Source organism: Ursus americanus, chromosome 32, assembly GCF_024610735.1.
Source record: "Ursus americanus isolate L20-20 chromosome 32, mUrsAme1.1.p, whole genome shotgun sequence".
Lineage (NCBI taxonomy): Eukaryota > Metazoa > Chordata > Mammalia > Carnivora > Ursidae > Ursus > Ursus americanus.
Window position 1 is genome coordinate 33,810,973 of NC_142158.1, and position 22,476 is coordinate 33,833,448.

The following is a 22,476-nucleotide window of genomic DNA, read 5'->3' on the forward strand; positions in this document are numbered from 1 at the left end:
CTTGCAGTTCTATGTTGAATAGAAGTGATGAGAGTGGACATCCTTGACGTATTCCTGACCTTAGAGGAAAAGCTCTCAGTTTTTCCCCTTTGAGGATGACGTGAGCTGTGGGTTTTTCATAGATCCTTTATTATGTTGAGATATGTTCCCTCTAAACCTACTTCGTTGAGGGATTTCATCATGAATGGATGTTGTACTTTGTCAGATGCTTTTTCTGCATCTATTGAAATGATCATGTGGTTCTTATCCCTTCTCTTACTGATGTGATGCATCATGTTGATTGATTTGCGAATATTGAGCCACCCTTGCAATCCAGGAATAAATCCCACTTGATTGTGGTGAATGACTTTTTAATGTATTGTGGTTTCAGTTTGCTAGTGTTGACTGAGGGTTTTTGCATTTATGTTTATCAGAGATACTGGCCTATAGTTCTCTTTTTCTGTGGTGTCTTTATGCAGTTTTGGTATTAGGGTAATGCTGGCCTCATAGAGTGAATTTGGAAGTTTTCCTTCCTTTTCTTTTTTTGGCATAGTTTGTGAAGAATATGTATTAACTCTTCCTTAAATGTTTGGTAGAATTCGCCTGTCAAGCCATCTAATCCTGGATTTTTGTTTGTTGGGAGATTTTTAATCACTGATTCAATTTCTTTGCTGGTTATCAGTCTGTTCAAATTTCCTACGTAGAGTATCATGTCGTCTGCAAATAGTGAAAGATTGACTTCTTTGCCAATTTAGATGTCTCTATTTCTTTTCATTGTCTGATTGCTGAGGCTAAGACTTCCAGTATTATGTTAAATCATAACGGCGAGTGTGGACGTCCCTGTCTTGTTCCTGACCAGAGAGGAGAACTCTCAATTTTTCCCCATAGAGGATGCTATTAGCTATGGGTCTTTCATATGTGGCCTTTATGATGTTGAGGTATGTTCTATCTATACCTACTTTGTGGAGGGTTTTTATCAAGAATGGATGCTGGGGGCACCAGGGTGGCTCAGTCAGTTAAGTGTCTGCCTTCAGCTCAGGTCATGATCCCGGAGTCCTGGGATGGAGCCCTGCATGGAGCTCCCTCGCTCGGCAGGGAGCCTGCTTCTCCCTCTCCCTCTGCCCTTACCGTCTACCCTTAGCTCATGCTCTCTCTCAAATAAATAAATAAAATCTTTAAAAAAAGAGAATGGATGCTGTACTTTGTCACATGCTTTTTCTGCATCTACTGAGAGGATCATCTAGTTCTTATTCTTTCCTTTATTAATGTGTGCTGTACCGCATTGATTCGCAAATATTGACCATGCCTGCAGCCCAGGAATAAATCCCACTTGATCGTGGTGAATAATTCTTTTAATGTACTGTTGGATTCGATTTGCTAGTATCTTTTTGAGAGTGTTTACTTCCATGTTCATCGTGGATAGTCTCCTTTTTAGTGGGGTATTTGTCTGGTTTTGGAATTGAGGTATTCCTGGCCTTGTAGAATGAGTTTGGGAGTTTTCCTTCCATTTCTATTTTTTGGAACAGTTTGAGAAGAATAGCTATTAATTCTTCTTTACATGTCTGATAGAGTTCCGCTGGGAAACCATCTGGCCTTGGACTTTTGTTTGTTGGGAGATTTTTGATTACTGATTCAATTTATTCACTGGTTATGCATCTGTTCAAATTTTCTATTTCTTCCTATTTCAGTTTTGGTAGTTTGTATGTTTCTAGTAATTTGTCCATTTCTTCTTGATTGCCCAGTTTCTTGGCATATCATTTTTCATAATAATCTCTTATAATTGTTTGTATATCTGTGCTGTTGGCTGTGATCTCTCCTCTTTCATTCATGATTTTATTTATTTGGGCCCTTTCTCTTTTCTACTTGATAAGTCTGGCTAGGGGGTTATCAATTTTATTAGTTCTTTCAAAGAACCAGCTCTTAGTTTCATTGATCTGTTCTACTGTTTTTTTATATCATTCATTTCTACTCTAATCCTTCTTATTTCCTTTCTTCTGCTGGCTTTAGGCTTTATTTGATGTTCCTTTTCTAGCTCCTTTAGGAAAAACGTTGGGTTGTGTATTTGGGACTTTTCTTGCTTCTGGAGGTATGTCTGTATTGCAGTATACTTTCCTTTTAGGACCGCTTTTGCTGCATCCCAAAGGTTTTGGATTGTGTTTTCATGGTAATTTGCCTCTGTGTAATTTTTTATTTCTTCTTTAATTTTGTGGTTGACCCATTCATTCTTTAATAGCATGTTTTTTAGCCTCCATGTGTTTGTGGTCTTTCCAAATTTTTTCTTGTGGTTGACTTCAAGTTTCCTGGTATTGTGGTCTGAGGATATGCATGGTATGATCTCACTGTCTTTATACTTGTTGAGGGCTAGTTTGTGACCCAGTATGCGATCTATTCTGGAGAATGTTCCATGTGCACTCAAAAAGAATGTGTATTCTGCTGCTTTAGAATGAAATGTTCTAAATCTATCTGTTAAGTCCATGTGGTCCAGTGTGTTACTCAAAACCACTGTTTCCTTGTTGATTCTCTGCTTAGATCACCTGTCCATTGCTGTTAAGTAGGGTGTTAAAGTCCCCTACTATTATTGTATTATTACAATGAATTTTTTAAATGTTTGTCATTAATTGATTTATATATTTGGGTGATCCCAAGTTGGGGCATACATATTTACAGTTGTTAGATCTTGATGGATAGACCCCTTAATTATGATATAATGCCCTTCTTCATCTCTTGTTACAGTTTTTGGTTTAAAATCTAGTTTGTCTGATATAAGTATGGCTACTCTGGCTTTCTTTTGATGTCCATTAGCATGATAGATGGTTCTCCATCCCCTTACTTTCAATCTGCAGGTGTCTTTAGGTCTAAAATGAGTCTCTTGAGGCACCATATAGATGGATCTTGTGTTTTTATCCATTCTGATACCCTGTGTCTTTTGATTGGAGTATTTAGTCCATTTACATTCAGAGTGGCTATTAATAGATATGAATTTAGTGACATCGTGTTACCTGTAAAGTTGGTATATCTGATAATGTTCTCTGTTCTTTTTTAGTCTTTGTTGCTTTTGTTCTTTTCTTCCCCCTACTCATAGAGTCTCCCGGAGAGGCTGTGCCGTGACTCCCAAATGTACTCTCCAAAAGGGAAACTGTTTCTCCCCATATGACCCAGGGGATCCTCAAACCACGCTGCACACTCTTGGGCCTCTGCCTTCCTTTCCCACCAGATCACCACTAAGCCTGCCAGGCACAACCCCAGCAATGGTGCAGATGTCTAGAACTTCAGACTTTGAGCTCCACTGCTTAGAAAGACTTATGGTAGTCAGCCCCTCTCCTTTTCCCAGTCAGTGGTTTTGGGGAAGAGTTTTTCTTGTGCAACCCCCTGCCTGCTGCTTCACTCTTTCTTTCTCTCTCTCTCTTTCTCTTGTTCCTCTCTCTGCAATCAGGGCTCCTTCCCCTTTGCAGCACCTGTAGTTCTTTTCTCCCCCAAGTCACCTCTCCGCAGCTCCTTCCTTCTATGATGTGGCCATTTCTACTTCTCGATATGCAGTTTGTTCTCTTAGTCCTCCGATTGATTTCTTGGCTGTTCAGAATTATTTGATAATTATCTAGCTGTGTTTGAGGGATGAGGCAAGCTTAGGGTATGCTTTCTGAAAGCATAAACCATAAGGAAGGAGATGAGAAGTTTGACTAGATTAAAATTAAGAACTTTTTTTGTCTGAAAAGCAACATTAAAGAGTGAACAGCCCAGAGTGGAAGAAAAAAATTTCAACACATAAAATAAAAAAGTTAGTAATCTGAATACTTAAAGAAATCCTATGAATCACTCACAGAAAAGCAAACATCATAATATAAAAATGGACACAAAACCAAGCACTTTAAGAAGAGGAAAGCAAATGGCCAATTAACAAATGTAAAGATGATAGACCTACTAATATTCAGGAAAATGCAAATTTAAAACACCAAGGAAAGACCATTTTATACCCACTGGGTTTTCAAAAATGAAAAATTCTGCCAAAATCAGGCATTGGTGAGAACGTGCAGGACCCAACACTCACCACCTGCTGGTGGGAGGACATTGGGACGAGTGCTGTGGATAATAACTGGACATGACTGTTGGTCAAGCAGAATGTGTGGACACCCACAGCAGTTCCACTCCCAGGCACATGCCAGTTTATCATTTGTTTCCTTTATGATTTACATATTTTGAGTTGCATTTAAGAAGTCCTTTCCTACCCAGAGGTCATGCAGATACTCGCCTGTATTTTCTTCCAAACGCTACAGTTTTGCCTTCCATATTTAAACCCTTAATCCATCTTTATTTGATTTTGTACCTGTGTGCCAGATGTTTATAGAACAATGTTCACGATAGCAAAAACCTTGAAATAATCCAAATATTTACGGACAGTAAAATTGGATCACTAAATTGCAGCGTGGGCACATGGCATCACGCTATGCGGCAGCGAACATGGATAAAACAGCTACAGGCTCCAACGTGGATGAAGCCCAGAAATATGTTGAGTAAAAGGAGCAAGTCACGAAGGAATATGTGACCTGATCCTGTTACATTAAATTTCAAAAGTTAAAGTTAAAGAAAAGGTTAAAGGTCAAAAGCATAAGTGGCAGAGCTATAAAGAAAAGCAGGTCACAGATTCTCACCAGGTCAGAGTAGTGGCTGCTCTTGGGGGAAGGAAGGGGCCGTGGACAGGGAGGGACACATGGGGGCTCCTCCTGTATGGGGCAAGGTTGTGTTTTTCAGTCTCGCAGACTGTATGTGAGTGTTTATTTGTTGAACTATTTTATACACTCTTCAGTATGATTAATACTGGAAACTAAAGACAGAAAGATGAGAAACTGAGGCTCAGAGAAGTGAAATGACTGTCCAGTCAAGGCCATTCAGTTAGCGCGTGGCACAGGTGTGGTGCTAATTCTGGCTTCCGGTTCCAGATGCCATGCTTCTTATGGAACGCTTGTCCCACGGGAAGTCAGGGATCTAGAATATGGGATTTCAGGCAGCAAACGGGCCTTGCAGGCAGCTGAACAATCAGCCCTGACTTCATAGGACAATTTGATGCTCTTCTTCGGTCCACATGAATGAACCCAGTTTCTTTAGCTGCTCCGCCCTTCAGTAACCTGCTCTGCATCTCTGAGCAGATATTCCTAGTCTCGTTCCTCTGAAAATACCATGCCCAGAAATGAAGGTATTTTTCAATATGCAGTCTTACTGGAGACTGTTTTTGCAGTCTAAAACCAAAAACACTGAGAATTTAAGAACAGTCTATAAATCTACAACCCAGTCCTTCCTGAGGGTGACTGTGTCAGATTGTCACTGGGCTGGGTGTTTCCTAGGGACCATTACATCACCAGCCCAGGCCAGGGTCACAAGATGTGGGTCCTGATTCCAACTCTATCAACAACCAATCCGTGTGACCTTGAACAATTTGCCTTCCCGGTCTTGGTCCTGTCTCTGTATCTGTGATATGAGCAAGCAGTCTCTAAATTCTTTTCCAGCTCTTGTATGCTTCAGGGCAAGTGCTGTTTTATAGGCTCCAGAGCCAGGCTGCCCAGGTTCAAATCTCAGATCCACCCACATACAAGCTGTGCAAGACCTTGGGCAAGTTACTAAACTCATATTAGAACAGGAATAATGATAATATCTATCTGAGATCCTTTTCCATAGGATGCGGGGAAGATTAAGTGAGCTAATACATATAAAACGCTTATCACTACACACTAAACTTTGCTGGTCCCCCCACTCCCGACTTCCAGTCTTAGCTGATTCCTTGAGAGAAACTCTTAACGTCACCCGGCTTACTCAGTCTTGTCATGATTTATTCACTGGAATAAACATGTACCTTGTAATCTTTTCATAAGTGTGTGCCTTCAATCTTGTTTTATTTTCCAGGACTTATTGGTTGTGGGTACTTCGATCCTTGCAGAAAGTTCAAACTTGAAGTATGTGAGATGATTGCAAATTTAGTTTCCGCAGGCAGAGTGCTGTGGCAGTGGACCAAGGTACAGAAGCGTTATTGTCCGTAATAACAGAAAGTCAACTATTATTCGGTCCGTTCTCCCCTCATGGCTCATGAACTTATCATCACATCATGGAGTAGTGGGGTTTTTTTGGAAAAGACAAATTAGGTGCTCAAATAGATTTATGACACCTTTTCCTTCCAGGGAGCAAATATTCCAACTGGAGGATGCTTTCCATATGTATGAGATATTACTATAAGCCACACACAGCATCCAAGATAAAGTAGAATTTTGTTAAAATGAGAATACTGCTTTTCCACTTGTTACCCTGATTTGTATGTGAGACACTCACATGTTTACTGACTGACTGAATATATGAATTTCAGGATATTCTTAGCTACCTGAGACTTAAAGTCTAATTGGTGTGAGTCTCTGAGATGGAGCGGGAATTAGTAAATGGCTGGAAGTGTACTTAACAAAATAGATAAATATATTTAGATGAGGTTTATTTATTTACCTTAGGGAGAGTGGGGGGAGGTGTAGAGGGAGAGGGAGAGAGAATCTCAAGCATACTCTGTGCCAAGTGTGGAGCCCAGCACTGGGCTCGATCTCACAGCCCCAAGATCATGACCTGAGCTGGATGCTTAACCAGTTGCGCCACCCAGGTGCCCCTAGTCTGGATTTTAACATACAGGTCAGTGCCCTAAGTAAAGCTCAGCAAACCTGTAGCTGTAACCAGATGGCTTAAAGCAGACTCATGAAAAAACAATTAAGTGTAGGTCTGTGACATCTCAGACCTATGCTTAAAACAAGGCTGAGGTATTTGCCAAAAAACATTCATTAGGCCAACTACACACATCTGGGAGGAAGCTTATGTCCTGGGAAAACCTGGAGGGTGCCAACCTCTCCGATTCCTGGGGGAATTCTAGATAAGCGAATTATCAGGAGAGGAACTGGGTGTTTCTTATGAAATGCTCGGTCCACACAGTGCCCCTCGGTGGCCAGGTCCTTGCATGGCGCCTGCCCCTTCCAACACAGGGTCTTTGCACATGCTGTTCTGCCTCTCTTAAAGAAACTCCAAAATGAATGACAAGGGCTGAGTGTCTGAAATAATTTTCTGTGGTAAGACCCATCTGTTTTCCCAGTGGGGCTATTGTTCAAATTAATGTGATTATATACTTATTTCTCTGAAAAGCTTTGGCCTTCTGGGTGGCTTTCCATTAATGCTTCTTTTGTTTATTTTTTATTTATTTATTTATTTTATTTTTTAAAGATTTTATTTATTTATTTGACAGAGATAGAGACAGCCAGCGAGAGGGGGAACACAAGCGGTGGGAGTGGGAGAGGAAGAAGCAGGCTCATAGCGGAGGAGCCTGATGTGGGGCTCGATCCCATAACACCAGGATCACTCCCTGAGCCGAAGGCAGATGCTTAACGACTGCGCCACCCAGGCGCCCCCGATGCTTCTTTTGTTATATGAATGTTTGCTGGTTCCATTCCTCATCTTTCTTTACTTCTTTAATGTGTTTTGCACAAGCTTTCATTCCACTGCTCTCATCAAGGTCACTAAAGACCTCAGTCTCGCCAAATGCAAAGGTTGATTTCTTCCTCTTACTTGACTCTTCAGCAGCATTTGAGATAAATTATCCCTCTTGACACCTTCTTCACTTGGCTTTCGATGGACCTCATGCTCTTGGTTTTTTTCCTACCTGACAAGTTACCTTTTTAAAAGTCCCCCCTCTTCTTCCCTTCCTCTAGATACTGGAGTGCACCCAATCTTGACTCTAGGACCTCTTCCCTGTATGCATTCTTTACCTAGGTGGTTTCTCCTGCTTCAAGACCTTAAACACCATTTCCACGCTGATGACTTCAAAATCAGTGCTTCCAAAAGCAGGCCTCTCTGCTGGGCACCATCTTGATTTCTAACTGTTTAGTAGACATCACCATTTAGATGTCCAAGTTAGCATGTCTACACAGAACTCTTAATTGTCCTTCAATATGAACTTCCCTCAGACCTGTGCATCTTTTTAGTTAATAGCAACACCACTGATCCTTCTCCTCAGAGTAAAAAACCGGTGCCATCCTTGATTTGTCTCCCTCATCCCTCTACTTCCAATGCATCAGCAAGTCTCAGTTACCATGCTTTCAGAATATATCCCAAAGCTGAGCACTCTCTGCCACCCTGATAGGTTCTTCTCTCACCTGCCCTCTGGACCATGCAGTGACTTGCTTTCTTCTTGCCCTCCTAGAGCCTGTTCTTTACATAGTCCTAAAATGCTTTTTAAAGCAGTAAATCAGAGATCATTACTCCTTCTTAAAACCACCAGGAGGCTCTCAGGTACACTTAGAGTGAAACCCAACACCTTGCTGTGGCCTGTGAAACTCATCCTGAGCTGGTCCCTGCTCGCCCCTTCCACCTTCTGCTCCAGCTGCCATGCCCTCTCGCTGTTCCTTGAACACCCCACGTTTTTTTGTGCCTCTGGGCCCTCATACTTTATTTGACTCCTTCTCATCCTTCTTTACCTCCAGAGGGGCTCTCTCAGATCATTGGCTCTAAAGTAACTGTCCGTGGTCCTATCACAGTCAGCATCTGTCTCCTGACCCTACTTCATTTTTTCTGACCATGACTTTTATCATTATTATTTGTCAGTTTGCTTGTTTACCAATATATTTGTTTCTTATTTATTTATTGTCAGGCTCCCCCACTAGAATGGAAGCTCCCTGATGCTAGTTACCATGCTGTCTTCTTAAGGGCGGCAGGAAGTGCTCAAAAACAGCCACTGAATAATGAATGAATCTTCCTCCTCTCCCCACCCCCAAATCAGCAGCCTTTTTTGTATCTTTTCTTGAAACCTCCCATCCTCACAAAGCACTTTCAACCCTTGTATACTACTTCATCTTTATATTACTTTACGCAGCCTTATTTTTTAAAGATTTATTTATTCATTTGAGAGAAAGACAAAGAGTTGGGGGGAGGGACAGAGGGAGAGAATCTCAAGCAGACTCCCCACTGAGTGTGGAGCCCAACATGGGGCTGGATCCCATGACCTTGAGATCATGACCTCAGGCAAAATCAAAGAGTTTTGTGCTCAACCGACTGAGCTACCCAGGCACCCCTACTTTAAACAGCTTTAAGGCAGAAGCCCAGGTAAGGAATGGAAGGAGTTGACAAAAATCAAAGGGAGAGAAGCAGATTAACATGTGAGAAAGGGGGGGAAAAAGGAATTTACTCGATTCTCTTTATGATGGTCTCAATGGCTATCATCCCAGCAGCGGTCCTTTACAGCAAAGAAATAAGCAATATCCACACAGTCTTAGCCCTTTATTTCTGCATATTTGTAATATAATTTTACATTTTGGTCAGTAGAATGAATATTTTAGCTGGGAATGGAACTGAGCAAAGAGGGAAATTGAAGGATAACTGGTAAAATAACACTTGTCTTCATTCTGTCTTCCCAGGCTACCTGCTGTTTTAACTGATACCGTGAATTAGCCTGTAATGATTATGCTATAAGCTCAATGGGGGTACTTTTTCAATGTAGAAAGGGCATATTCCATGAATAGGTCCTAAAGAAAGCATTTGCTTTCCCGAATTAATCATGTGGGGAGTTTACTTTGAATCTCCAGAATTACTGTTTTCACATTCAAGATGATGCTAATGGTATCAATTGCAGTCTTTGCACATGGCCAGCAATGCTTCCCACAGCTAGTACACCTCGGGTTTATCCCTAACTGGTATCTCTCTGCACAAGGATGTGTCATTGTTATAGCTTTGCCGGTTTGGACTCTGAAGTTGGTAGAACTAATAAGTTAGTGTTCAAACAAACGAAGAAAACCTAGAAAACCACCCAGTCGTTAGAGCTGCATGTCAGACTTGCCTGCCCACTTATTATAGATAAACAGACATGTGAAAGCATGCTGACTGAGTTTGGATCTCCAAATGTAGATTGTGATATACACATAAATTGGTGGAAATCCAAAGATACTAAAGACCTTAAAGCAATCTATGAAGTAGTCATTATTGACTTTAGAAGTGAACTTTCATTGTTTTTCACTGAGTGGCAACCAGCTCACACCCAGTTTTTTGTAATGACATATTTCCACATACACACTAATATGGTTCACAATGATTAGGCATGGTCATTCCCACAACTCACGTAGTTTTTAAGAATTCAGGGGAGGGGCACCTGGGTGGCACAGCGGTTTAGCGTCTGCCTTCGGCTCAGGGCGTGATCCCGGTGTGATGGGATCGAGCCCCACATCAGGCTCCTCCGCTATGAGCCTGCTTCTTCCTCTCCCACTCCCCTTGCTTGTGTTCCCTCCCTCTCTCGCTGGCTGTCTCTATCTCTGTCGAATAAATAAATAAAATCTTAAAAAAAAAAAAAGAATTCAGGGGAAGCGACTTGTTCAAAGCCAACTAATGGTGGTTGAACAGGCATTGGAATTGGCATCCAGGGTGTTATTCTTGAGTGGTTCCTATTCAAGAGCTTATGGTCTTTGAAATTCTATGTTGGTTTATTTATGATGTGTTTTTCTCATCAGTGCTGCGACAAAAATATAAACTTAATCTTCGTTTATTTACTCAGCCTATTTCATTTAAAATAAAATTTGTGAAAGAAAGTAGCTCTAAAAAGCAGTTCTGCTTTTAGCTTTATCTGAAAAGCACATTGAGAGTAATACATTTTTGTCCATCTCTAGGTGAAGATGCTGCCAACTCCTTCTAAATTTCATTACATTTTCAATCTTCGAGATCTTTCCAGAATTTGGCAAGGAATGTTAACCATAAAAGCCGAGGAGTGTGATTCGGTATCTGTTCTCCTATCACTTTTCAAACACGAGTGCAACAGAGTAATTGCAGACAGGTGTGTATTGTAGCACTTGAGTCTAAATGTACCATATAACAAGTTGACACTGTGAGACTAATTCCTGCATTATCTACTCAAATAATTAGAGTATTGTCTTCATTTGCTCTGGGGCTTGTCAAGCATTGATGCCATTTCCCACCTGCTGGGTCTCTTAAAAAATGCTCTGCCAGTCTGCTTGAGTATGATTTCCACAGCACATCTTTTTAAATCACCGCATCATCAGAGACTTGATAACATGCAAAGGCAAATTTTAGTTATGTATATTTTCTAAAACGTTTGAGCTCCGTGTGGGTTTTGCTTGGTGAAATCTGGGAACATGGGCTCAGTCATTGTTCTGAGCCTCAGCTTCCTCCTGTATAGAATATGGATGGTGATGCTGATCTTACAAAGCTGTAAGGGTCTACCACAACATCGCACACATACGTGGTATTCCTCAAATGCTGGTCCCCCTCCTTCTGCTCTTCCCCCTCTGATACTATAGGTCTGAAAAGGACCTTTGTGCGTTGCATACTCACAAAACTGGAAAGTGGACGCTTGCCCACTACTGAATGTCAGTCTGCACTCCTATTGCAAGTTTTAGGAAACTTTAACCCCAGTTAAGTGACTCATCTGTATTGTTAAAGAAAAATAATTACTCATGACATTGTTAAAACAATAAGGCATATAGACTTTATTCAGGACTATCACAATGGCTATATAGACGACTGCGATGGGGTTTTGCAGGAGGGGAGAGAAAATGAGCTCAACTCCAAATATGACAAAGACAGAGTGGGAATTTATAGCCATGGGACAGTTTAGGGAGGGTCAGTGGATGGAGAACTATGGGGGAGGAAATATCAAGAGTAAGGGAGGAATTCAAGCTTAACTGACCTGGTAGGGTTCTTGCTGAAAGCAGGCTATGGTGAGTAGATATTACCTAGGTGATGGGGAATGAGGAATTTGGTCCGATATTGGAGGGTGATCAGATATGGGGATTGGGAGATTCTGGGATTAAACCCACTTGACCGGATTCTTGGTACGATTGGGCAATGCAAAGAAGGACGCAGAAGTCCTCAAGTCAAAGCCCAATTGGGAAGAGGATTCAGAGGTGCCTAAGATTGATCAAGGTGAGACTCTTTGCCAGTATTTTCTATAAGTAATATTCCATGTTATAACCCTTTTAAATGAAGGGATGTTCTTGTCTGTTCCTGTGTTCTGAGGAGTCCAAAGTGCAGGGTGGGGCCTCAGGAGGTGGAGGGAGGTTGGACATGTTCAATTAGGGAAGATGCCTTCATAGTTTACATATTTACTCCTGTATTTTTCTTTCAGATTTATAACTCCCGAAGATGAGCAGTGGTTTAATATCCATCTTGTTCGAGCAGTTGAAGAAAACATTAACCCAGATGTGACATCGTCTATTCTTCCTGAGCCATACTTTGTAGATTTTCTCCGGGAGATGCCTGAACCAACCGGTGATGAACCTGAAGACACTGTGTTCGAAGTGCCCAAAATTTATGAACTGGTATTTATTTTCACCTTTGAAAGGAGCTTTTCGATCACTCACCTAACTACCTATTTCTCCGCATCCCAGAGTCCCACCGCGGGGCTGTCATAACTTTACATTAGTTACGTATTGTGATTCATGTCATCACACACCAAGTAAAGTATTTCAGTGAAATTTAGCAGCAGTCCCATTAAAGTCAGGTATAAGACAAAGATGTCTCCTATCATCACTACTATTTAATATGGTTTTGAAAGTTCTAGGCAATGAAACAAATGACCAAAAAAAAAAAGATGTAATTATCAGATAGGAAAAAACAAAAACATTGTGTGCAAATGAGAGATGATTATCTCTTAATATAATAGAAAAGAACTGAACATCTGTTTTACTACTAACAGTTCCGTAAGATGACCGAGTGTGATATAAATATAAAACTCAGTAACTATCCTCTATGTGAAAGCCTGGCAAGTTACGGTTGATGGGCCAGATCCAGCCTTCTGCCTGTTTTGTGTGAGATTTGTGAGCTAAGTAGGTTTTTGCATTTTTTAAACGGGGGCAGAAGAATCCAAAGAAGAATAATATTGTGTGACATGTGAATATTATATGGCATTCAAATTCGGTGTTCATACACAAAGTTGTATTGGAACACAGCCACGTGGATTTGTTTACTTATGGCCCAGGACCACTTCTACTACGAGGGTGGAGTGGAATAGTTGTGACAAACCATATGGGCCATAAAGCCTAATCCTGCCCTTTACAGAAAAAGTTTTCGAACTCTTGCTAACAACCGTGAGATAGAAAATATAACAGGAAGGTACTTCATTCAATAGCAACAAGTATTGGTAAAAGTAAAACTTTTATCTAGGGATAAACATGATAAAACTTTACTTGATTAAATGGCAACACATCATTCTCCCTAAATTAATGTATAGGTTTCATGAAGTTTGAAACAGGACTTCAAAAGGATTTTTTTTTCTCTTAGAAAGTGCACACTCACGGTGGCATGGGGGAGGGGGGGAGGGGCAGAGGGAGAGGGAGAAAGATTTTTTTTTTTAAGATTTTATTTATTGGGGCGCCTGGGTGTCTCAGTCATTAAGCGTCTGCCTTTGGCTCAGGGCATGATCCCAGGGTGCTGGGATCGAGCCCCACATCAGGCTCCCTGCTCCGCTGGGAAGCCTGCTTCTTCCTCTCCCACGCCCCCTGCTTGTGTTCCCTCTCTCGCTGGCTGTCTCTCTCTCTGTCAAATAAATAAATAAAATCTTAAAAGATTTTATTTATTTAACTGAGAGAGATAGCAAGAGAGAGCACGAACAGGGGAGAGAGAGAGAAGCAGGCTCCCCACTGAGCAGGGAGCCTGATGCAGGGCTTGATCCCAGGACCCTGGGATCATGACCTGAGCCAAAGGCAGATGCTTAACGGACTGAGCCACCCAAAATCTTAAGCAGGCTCCACGCTCAGCATGGAGCTCAATATGGGACTCAATCCCATGACCCTGAGATCATGACCTAAGCCGAAACCAAGAGTCGATGCCTGACCGACTGAACCACCCAGGTGCCCCTCCAAAAGGATTTATTTTCAAGATTTATTTATTTATTTGAGAGAGAGCGCAAGCCTGGGCGAGGAGCAGAGGGAGAATGAAAGAGAATCCCAAGCAGACCCCGTGCTGAGTGCAGAGCTGATACAGGGCTCAATCTCACAACCCTGAGATCACAACCTGAGCCAAAAGCAAGTCAATACCCAGCTGACTACACCAACCAAGCGTGCCCAAAAAGATTTTTTAAGCAGGGTCACAAACAAAGTACTTCTGAAGTGCATGTAGGTCAAATAATTAAATGGGGAAAAAAAATTTGCAAAAAAAATCTGTGCATATTTACTTCGAAACAATTTGACCCTATCAACAATGTAAAACTTCTGTGTATTTTTTAAAATCTGTAAACAATATTAAAATGCAAATACAAACAGAGAAATATTTGTTATATTCCAATCATAGTTCCCGTGGGTGGGAGTTGGTGCTGGGGTTTTTGAAGGGAAATGTCGAGGAATGATTTCATACTGGCACCAGCTAATGCAGTTAAGTTTAAGGCCTCTGAAAATGGAAATAACTGAAAGTCAACTAATCCATGACAAATGTTTGGAAATCCATTAGGTTTTTTATTTTTATTTTTTTAGAAGACTTTATTTATTTATTTATTTATTTATTTATTTATTTAAGAGAGAGAAAGTGCCGGGGTGGTGGGGGGAGCAGAAAGGGAGGGAGGGCAAGGGGAAAGAATCTCAAGCAGACTCTGCCCTGAGTGTGGAGCCTGACATGGGGCTTGATCTCAGGATCCTGAGATCATGACCTGAGCTGAAACCAAGAGTCGGCACTTAACCAACTGAGCCATCTAGTTGCCCCTCCATTAGGTTTTTTTTTCTTTTAATTATAATTACTTTTGAGAGACTTTACAATTGCTGCTTTCATAGATTTTGGCTCTTAAATATTATTTTTCTCTCTCTCTGCACTCACAGGTCCCATCCTTTGACTTTCTGTCTGAAAAACTCCAGTTCTACCAGAGACAGTTCAATGAAATCATTAGAGGAACATCTCTTGACCTAGTGTTTTTTAAAGATGCAATGACTCATCTTATTAAGGTTCTAACTGTTGACTCTTTGCTTATATAAATAGATCATGTAAAAACTGGGCAAATTTCACAGATAAATGTTTTGAGAGAAGTATGTAGTTTCAAGTAGTGTATAGAAGAATGTCCATAGGTTGGGTCAGTTCACTGTGTCAGAAAACAAAGGCTTAATCAGAAACCCCTTAGCTGAATCCAGCTACATGACAGCAAATGCCTTTCAAGGCCAAATTGATGGGTTTTGTATTCAAAGCTTTTGACACGTCGAGTCAGTTTTTCCTTTCTAGAAAGTAAGCTAGAGAACCCTGTGAAGAAATAGTCCCTCTTCAAATTTTATGTTGTTATGATGGGAATCCTGTTCCCTTCCCCACGGAGTAAAACTTGATGCGTTTAAGAATGTCCGTTTCATGACTGGCTTACAGATTATGGCAAACTGATGAGGAAGGAGTAAGGCGGGTGTGCGGGACTGGTGTAAGAACAGAAACCAGTTAGAGACAACACCCAAAGGAGCATGGTTTGATCCAAGTCTGAAAGGCTACAGAAAGGAGCTGTTTGTTTGTCTCCTGTGTAGATTGAAAAGGAGTTTCTACAGGAAGTCAGAACACATTGCAGGAGGTTTGATAAAGAGGCAGCTTGCTCTGTGTTTATTATACATTTGTCTTCCTCAAAGTTGGTGAATTTCCAGATGTCCTAGTGCAGTTTCACATTCATCCACTCAACAAGTAATTATTGAGTACTCACTATGGCAAGGTCTTGGGGGCCTGGGACCCCCAAGTGATTAACATGTTTAAAATATAATGATAGAATTAATACATACCAAAGTGTTGTGACTATGTGCCGTCTGTAAAACTTCCACTTTTTAACAAAAAAAAAAAAAGGTTTTTAGTGTTGATAACAAATGTAGTGATCCATCTAAGTCTCTCCCTTAATCAGGGGCATTAATGTAAAAGGGAGATTTTTAGCAATCTCTTCAATTGGCCTGCATAAAATTTGAACCACAATTCCAGCCTTATCCTTATTGAGGAAATCAGCCATAGAAAAGCAACACAAGACTAGTCCAAGACTTTTTCTACAAATGCCTTCCTGCCCCCCTTGTAAGTAGAATTTTGGCACTTCCTTGGCAGAGATCCAATAGAGGTAGTATTCACTGTAGAGCTTGGTGTCTGGCTGGGTCAGTGTGTTAGACTGAATAATAAGCAGACAATCCGAAACTTTCTGGAGATTGGGAGGAGTAGCTCCATCACACATTGAGTCAGAAAATGATAAAATTACACACACACACACACACACACACACACACACACACACAAACAAAATGGCTTTGAAATAGGAAATAGGAAAGCCCATTTGTTCTCTCTTTCATAATGGGCAAGGAAAGAATTTGAGTTGAATAAATGAATAGGAGACATTAATTTAAAAAACTCTGACATATCTCATTAAAGGAAAAAGTCTAATGTAGTCGACAAGCATGTGTTCAAAATTTGGATTTAGGTAGGCAACAAAATGTAAACGGTTGAATTCTGTTTTTCAATACATACCATTTTATTTCCAAACAGATTTCACGAATAATTCGAACATCATGTGGAAATGCGTTGCTGGTAGGTGTCGGTGGTTCGGGAAAACAAAGTCTTTCGAGATTGGCCTCTTTTATAGCGGGATATCAAATATTCCAGATTACATTAACCAGGTAAGATGAAATAAAACACAGCAGTACATTTTTCTGTAATTAATTTCTCTGAAGTAAAATGTTCACTTAAAAAAATATGACAATTTGGTGTATTTTTTTAAGTTAACTTTTTATTTAGGTGTAACTTACTTGCTGAAATGTACACAAATCATGGGTGTCACAAAGTAAGTACACCTCGGCCGTTAGCCTGCAGATGAAGAAATGAAATACCAGCACCCCGGAAGTGCCCCTTCCTGTCCTGTCCTGTCCCAGTCATTACCCTCCCAAAGTTAACTATATTCTGACTTCTAAACCCACTTAATTTTACCTATTCTTGAACTTTCCATCCATCAAATGCTACGGAGTCGACTCTTTTGTGCCCAGTTTCTGTTGCTTGTATTCTGTTTGGGAGATTCATCTGTGATGCTGCGTGCACCCACGGTTTGTTCATTCGCGTTGCTGTATAGACCTCCACGGTCTCACGTATGACCGCAGTTTGTTACCCGCTGTGCTGTTGACGAACATTTGTGGGGATTTTTTTGGCAAGTAGAGCTGTCATGAATATTCTTGCGTATGACCGAGTATACTTGCGGAGATAGAATTGCTGGGTGTGGAGTGAACATATATTCAGCTTTAGTCCATCCGAGGAGTTGTTTTCCACAGTGTTCTACCTACGTCCACCGACGGTTCATGAGAATTTCTGTTGCTTTTACATCCTGGTGCAGCTTTGGCCCTGGAGTCGTTTTCCCTTAAGCAATGCTGGTGGGCGTGTCCTGGTATGTCTCTGTGGCTTCAGTCTGCATTTCCCGTGGCTAATGTCGAGCACATTTTCACCTCTTATTAGCCATTTGGACAGTCTCTTTTATGAAATATCTGTGTTATATCCTTTGCTTCTTTTTTTTTTCCAATTAGGGTGTGATTCTTTCTCTTAATTGATTTTTAGGAGTTCTTTATATGTTTTGGATATAATTCTGTTGTCAGAGTGTATATTACACTTATCTTCTCCAAGTTATTGGCTTGCTTTTTCACTCTCAGTGGGCCTTACCTTTTTTTTTTTAAGATTTTATTTATTTATTGGGGGGGATTGGAATGAGCAAGAGGGAAGGGCAGAGGGAGAAGAAGAAGCCAACTCCCCACTGAGCAGGGAGTCCAACCCGGGGACGCTGAGATCATGACCTGAGCCGAAGGCAGACACTTAACTGACTGAACCACCCACGTACACGTCAGTGGATCTTACGTTTAATGAAACTTATCAGTTTTTTTTTCCTCTTTATTTTAGTGCTCTTTGTATTGTGTTAAAAAAAATATTTGTTTACCTGTGAAGATATTTTCCTGTGATTTCCTTTATATTTGAGAATATCATGTGCTCCTTTTACATTTAGAACTATAACCCATCTAGAATTTATTTTCTTATAAAGTCTGAGGTAGGAGTTAAGATTATATTTTTCAATAGAGATATCCAATCACTCCAACTCCATTATTGAAAAGGCCATGTTTTTCCTGGCACATTACAGTGTCATTTCTTCCCCATCAGTCAACTGGTCATGTCTGTGACTACAGTCTGTTCCACTAATGTATCTATCTCTGTACTATTACCACCTGTTTCAATTACTGTAGTTTTAATATATCTTGAGCAACTTTGTTGTTCTTCTTCAGGATTGTCTTGAATGTTTAGCTTTTTGTAGTTCCTTATAAATTTTAGGTCACTTTTTAAATTTAAATTTAAACCATTTATACACACCACTCTGCTACCAAATAGATAAAAAATTGACAAGATACAAATTACAAGAGCAGATTAAAAAAACATAAAGTGTCAAATATCTAGAGATTAATTAAATTAAATTACATCAGTTGTCAACATTTAAAAATTAGGAGATTTCACCTAAAAAATGGATTTCTGACTTCTTTTGAAAGTTGGAAGATCTGGCAACACTGTGCCTGCATCCCAGGTGGCTGGATCCGAGCAGCATGCCTCCTGAGATGGGACATACAATCCTCCAGTTTACCAAAGTGTTAACTGTATTTTCTCGTTTTCTGTTTTCTTGATGCTCTGGCACTGGGGTCCTGCTGACTGCGCCTCCAGGGCAAGCCAGTTCTTAGAGACAGTTCACGGCTTGCTCCAGGAGTGTGCCTTTCATAAGTAAACCAACCAGTCCAGAGCTCATACTCTGAACCACCACATCTATCTGGCTTTCTCCACCAGGAAGCGATATCGCTCTGCCCTAATCACCCCAGAGCCAAAGACCAGTAACTAGTGACAGAATCTATGCTCTGGAGCCCATTGAAATTATTCAAACAAGCCAATCCTAAATCTGTTTAGCCTGCCTACCTTTGCCTATCTCATGGAAACCACAGTAAAGGCTGTCGCCCATGGTTCCTCTCACTCCTTCCACCTCCTGACTGACCCTGGTGCTTCCCCACGCAGCCCTGTACGGTGTGGCATATCCCCTCCTGTTTCTTGGGATCTGTGAGTATAAGATAAGCCTCTTTCTTCATGGCAGTCCTTTCCATGTCTGTGTCTCTGACCATACCTGACTAAAGCAAATCCTGGAAACATTTTAAAACAGCAGGGAAGGTGGGAGTAGAGAGGAGTCAGTGGGGACAATTTAAAGTAGGACTTTATAGTCCCTAGTATATTGATAGGACTTAGCAGTTGATCTGCTATGGAGTGAATAAGAGGAAAGAAGAAAGTCTAGAATGACACATCTAGTTTCTCTAGTGGTATTTATCACACTGCACTATAGAAATGCTTGTTCACTCATCTGTCTCCTTCACTAGGCTGTAAGCTCCCCGAGGATGGACTATTATAACCTTCGTCTTATCTACCATTACTATCAAGTGGGTACTTTTAACCAACACCATAAAAATGTGTGTTGAACAAATAAACAAACGACCATAAGTTTTAAGGGGGGTAAAATGGGAATTCAGTCCAGTACATGCAGAGAGTGACATGTTTGCAGAATGCATGGTTTCCATAGTTCATTAGACTCATGGGTGTGGAGTTCAGGAGTGGGTGCTGGAGATGTCAGCACAGAAGTCTCAGTGGAGAGAACACTTTTAAGGTAACAAGGAGTATGAATAGGGTGCATAGTGAGGAGAAAAAATGGCTGAGGGAAGAATGCAGGGGTCTCCCAACATAGAGGAAGGGGACTTGCTTGCAGTGGAGAGTGAGAAGAGGCAAGGCAGAGAGGAGGAAATCCAGAGTGGTTTCTAGAAACCAAACTATATCTCAGCAAACCATCTTACCAGTTTCTCTTCTAACGAATGTCCCCCTTGGCAATTATCTTGAAAGGCATGTATATTCTCCTTTCAGTGGAGTTCCTTTTGCCAAAGTCTATAAGATGTTTTACTGTAGTGCCACTCTGAAGGGGGTAGCTGGTCCTCCTAGTTTAAAATCAGCTATTTATTCATTCGAATGCACTTAAGCCAAATCATCTCTAACGCCCGCAGCAGCCTTTACAAGCAGATATTAGCTTCATCTTGCAGAGGGCAAAACAGAAGCTAAGAAACGTAAAGAAACATTTCCAAAGCTGCAGAGCGGGGATTTGAATGCGGGTCCTTCTGGTTCCAATGCCTGTAGTCTTTCCACTAGCCCCTGTGGCTTACACGCAACTCCCTATGACTTGCACCATCCAGCCTCCTTCGAGTGAGGATGTCTGTGTTATCAGTTCACTCACGAGGATTTACACACAACACTTCAGAAAATGTCTGCTTTATTTCTGCACATCACATCACCTCCAGTAGCATATACATTTAGTAGGAAACAGAGTAAACAGAAAAGCAAAGGCCAAGATCTTCTTGTCATAATCTGTAACTACGTAATTATAACATTTCAATTATTTATATCACACTGCGTAATGCATATTCTTCTGTAGGCTGTCTCTGTATTTAGCCACTTAAAGAGATGCACAAATTACCACTGTATGTAATTTATCACTAATTTTATTTATAATTTATCTTGACTTTCTTAACCAATCCAGACTCATCCAAGTTTCAGATTAGTTTCAGATGTTATGCGTATATTCACTCGGGCAAAATCTGTTGTGGAAGATTGTCAGCTTGCAGAGAATAAAAGTTCATTTCTGAATTTCTAATTATTCTTCATAAGTCACTTCTGGTGAATTCCCATTTCTCACTTCTCAAGTTAAATAAAATATACTTGTTTTGAACGGTGTGTTTAGCAGACACTCTTACATAATATCTCTTGGAGCAGGTGAAGATGCTCTTCTTACCATGGGTTATATTGTCCTTTTTAGACAAATCACGATTATATATATATATGTATATTTAATTTTAAATTTTCTACCACCCTTTTTAGGTCTTATAATGTGAATAATCTAACAGAGGACTTAAAAGGTCTGTACAAAGTTGCTGGTGCTGATGGAAAAGGTATCACCTTCATCTTTACTGACAATGAAATAAAAGATGAGGCATTTCTAGAATATCTTAACAACCTGTTATCTTCAGGGGAGGTAGGTCTCAAAACTAGAGAAAAAGTTCATATTTTAAAGATGTAAATTATATTTGAAAAGAAAAAGCAGCAACCCTTTGCAAGTGAGGCCACTTAACATACATTTTTCATTTTAGAAATGATTAATGTATAAGAGGTGGTAGATTTTTTTTAAAAGCTGCCTGTGAAATTAACGCTGCCCACCTCTGGCACAATTTTGTATGCATTTTGTATGCGTTGTTCCATTTTAAATATGATTGCTTACTTATTCCATCAGTCTTCAATTTGGTCCTGTAATTTATTTTAGAAGAATCAAAGTCTCTATCTAATCGTCAGGAGTATAAAAGAGATGAAAGGGTTCTGCAAGCTCTAAGTAGATGTTTGTGTCCCCACTTGTGACATCACCTTTGTCAGCACTCCCACGATCACTCACATGGTTGGTGCTTCATTAGAAGGACTCATGGGGGCTCAGCATACAGTTGTACTCATGTCTAAGATTTATGACAGCAGCACAGCAAGGATTCACAGCCAAATCGAGACAGAAAAAGACACATCAGTTGGAATCTGGAGAAATCCATGTGCAGACTTCGTATGTTCTCACCAAAAGGGTCATACGGAAGTTCTCCCCCTCCAGCAGCGAAGTGCAGTCACTCACGCGCGGTGCTTCCATTCAGGGAAGCCTGTTGGAGATTTGGAGCTGAACAGTTTTTATTAGGGGCTGGTCTGGTTGTCCTCCCTGCCTAGACACAACTGCCAAAATTCCAGACTCCCAGAAGGAAAGCAGATGTTCACCATATATCACAATGTTTGTATAAATAGTCCAGGCACAGAACAACCTGATCACTTAGTAATGGAGGAGACATTTAAAAACCAAGTTCCCAGCTGACAGCCCAGTGCCGGCCCTGCAAGCATACTCTGCTCAAAATTGAGCCCGCTGTGTTAACTCTTCCCTGCGCAGTGGTGTCTGTTGATGCTTGCTGCTGCATGAGCTCCTTGACTACCTTGGAGAGAGGACTTCTTTCTGCAAGATGGTGGCATAGGAAAATCCTGACTTCACCTCCTCGCATAGAAGCACCAAATCTACATCTACATATGGATTATTTCCCTCTGAAAAGATCTGAAAACTGGATAAGCTGCTTCTCCACAACAAAGGATAAAAAGACCACGTCAAGATAGGGAGGAGAGGCAGAGACACGGTCTTGCCCAAAACCTCACCCTCAGCACAGTGACATGCAATAGGGACGGTTCTCGCAAATGTGGAGCTTCTCCTGGAGGAGTGAGGGGTTGGTCATCAGACACCCCAACCCCTGGAATATACACCAGAGAGACAAGCCCCCAAAATATCTTAGAATACCAATGGGAGAAAAAAAGGAAAAGAACGAAATGAAAAGAAAAGAAAAAAGAAAAGAAAAGAAAGCTAACAGGGCTGACATGCAATGCCCCAAAGTGCTATAAGACTGA

General features: G+C 40.9%; 1 protein-coding gene across 1 annotated transcript in view; it reads left to right on the forward strand.

Annotated features, from left to right (window-relative positions):
- Positions 1-22,476, forward strand: part of DNAH8 (dynein axonemal heavy chain 8) — a 377,771-nt gene that overhangs the window by 217,962 nt on the left and 137,333 nt on the right. The window contains exons 57-62 of the mRNA XM_045786311.2: positions 5,872-5,981; positions 10,638-10,801; positions 12,113-12,305; positions 14,793-14,915; positions 16,456-16,586; positions 20,884-21,037. Coding sequence (XP_045642267.2) covers positions 5,872-5,981; positions 10,638-10,801; positions 12,113-12,305; positions 14,793-14,915; positions 16,456-16,586; positions 20,884-21,037 — 875 coding nt within the window. The remainder of the gene's footprint in view (positions 1-5,871; positions 5,982-10,637; positions 10,802-12,112; positions 12,306-14,792; positions 14,916-16,455; positions 16,587-20,883; positions 21,038-22,476) is intronic.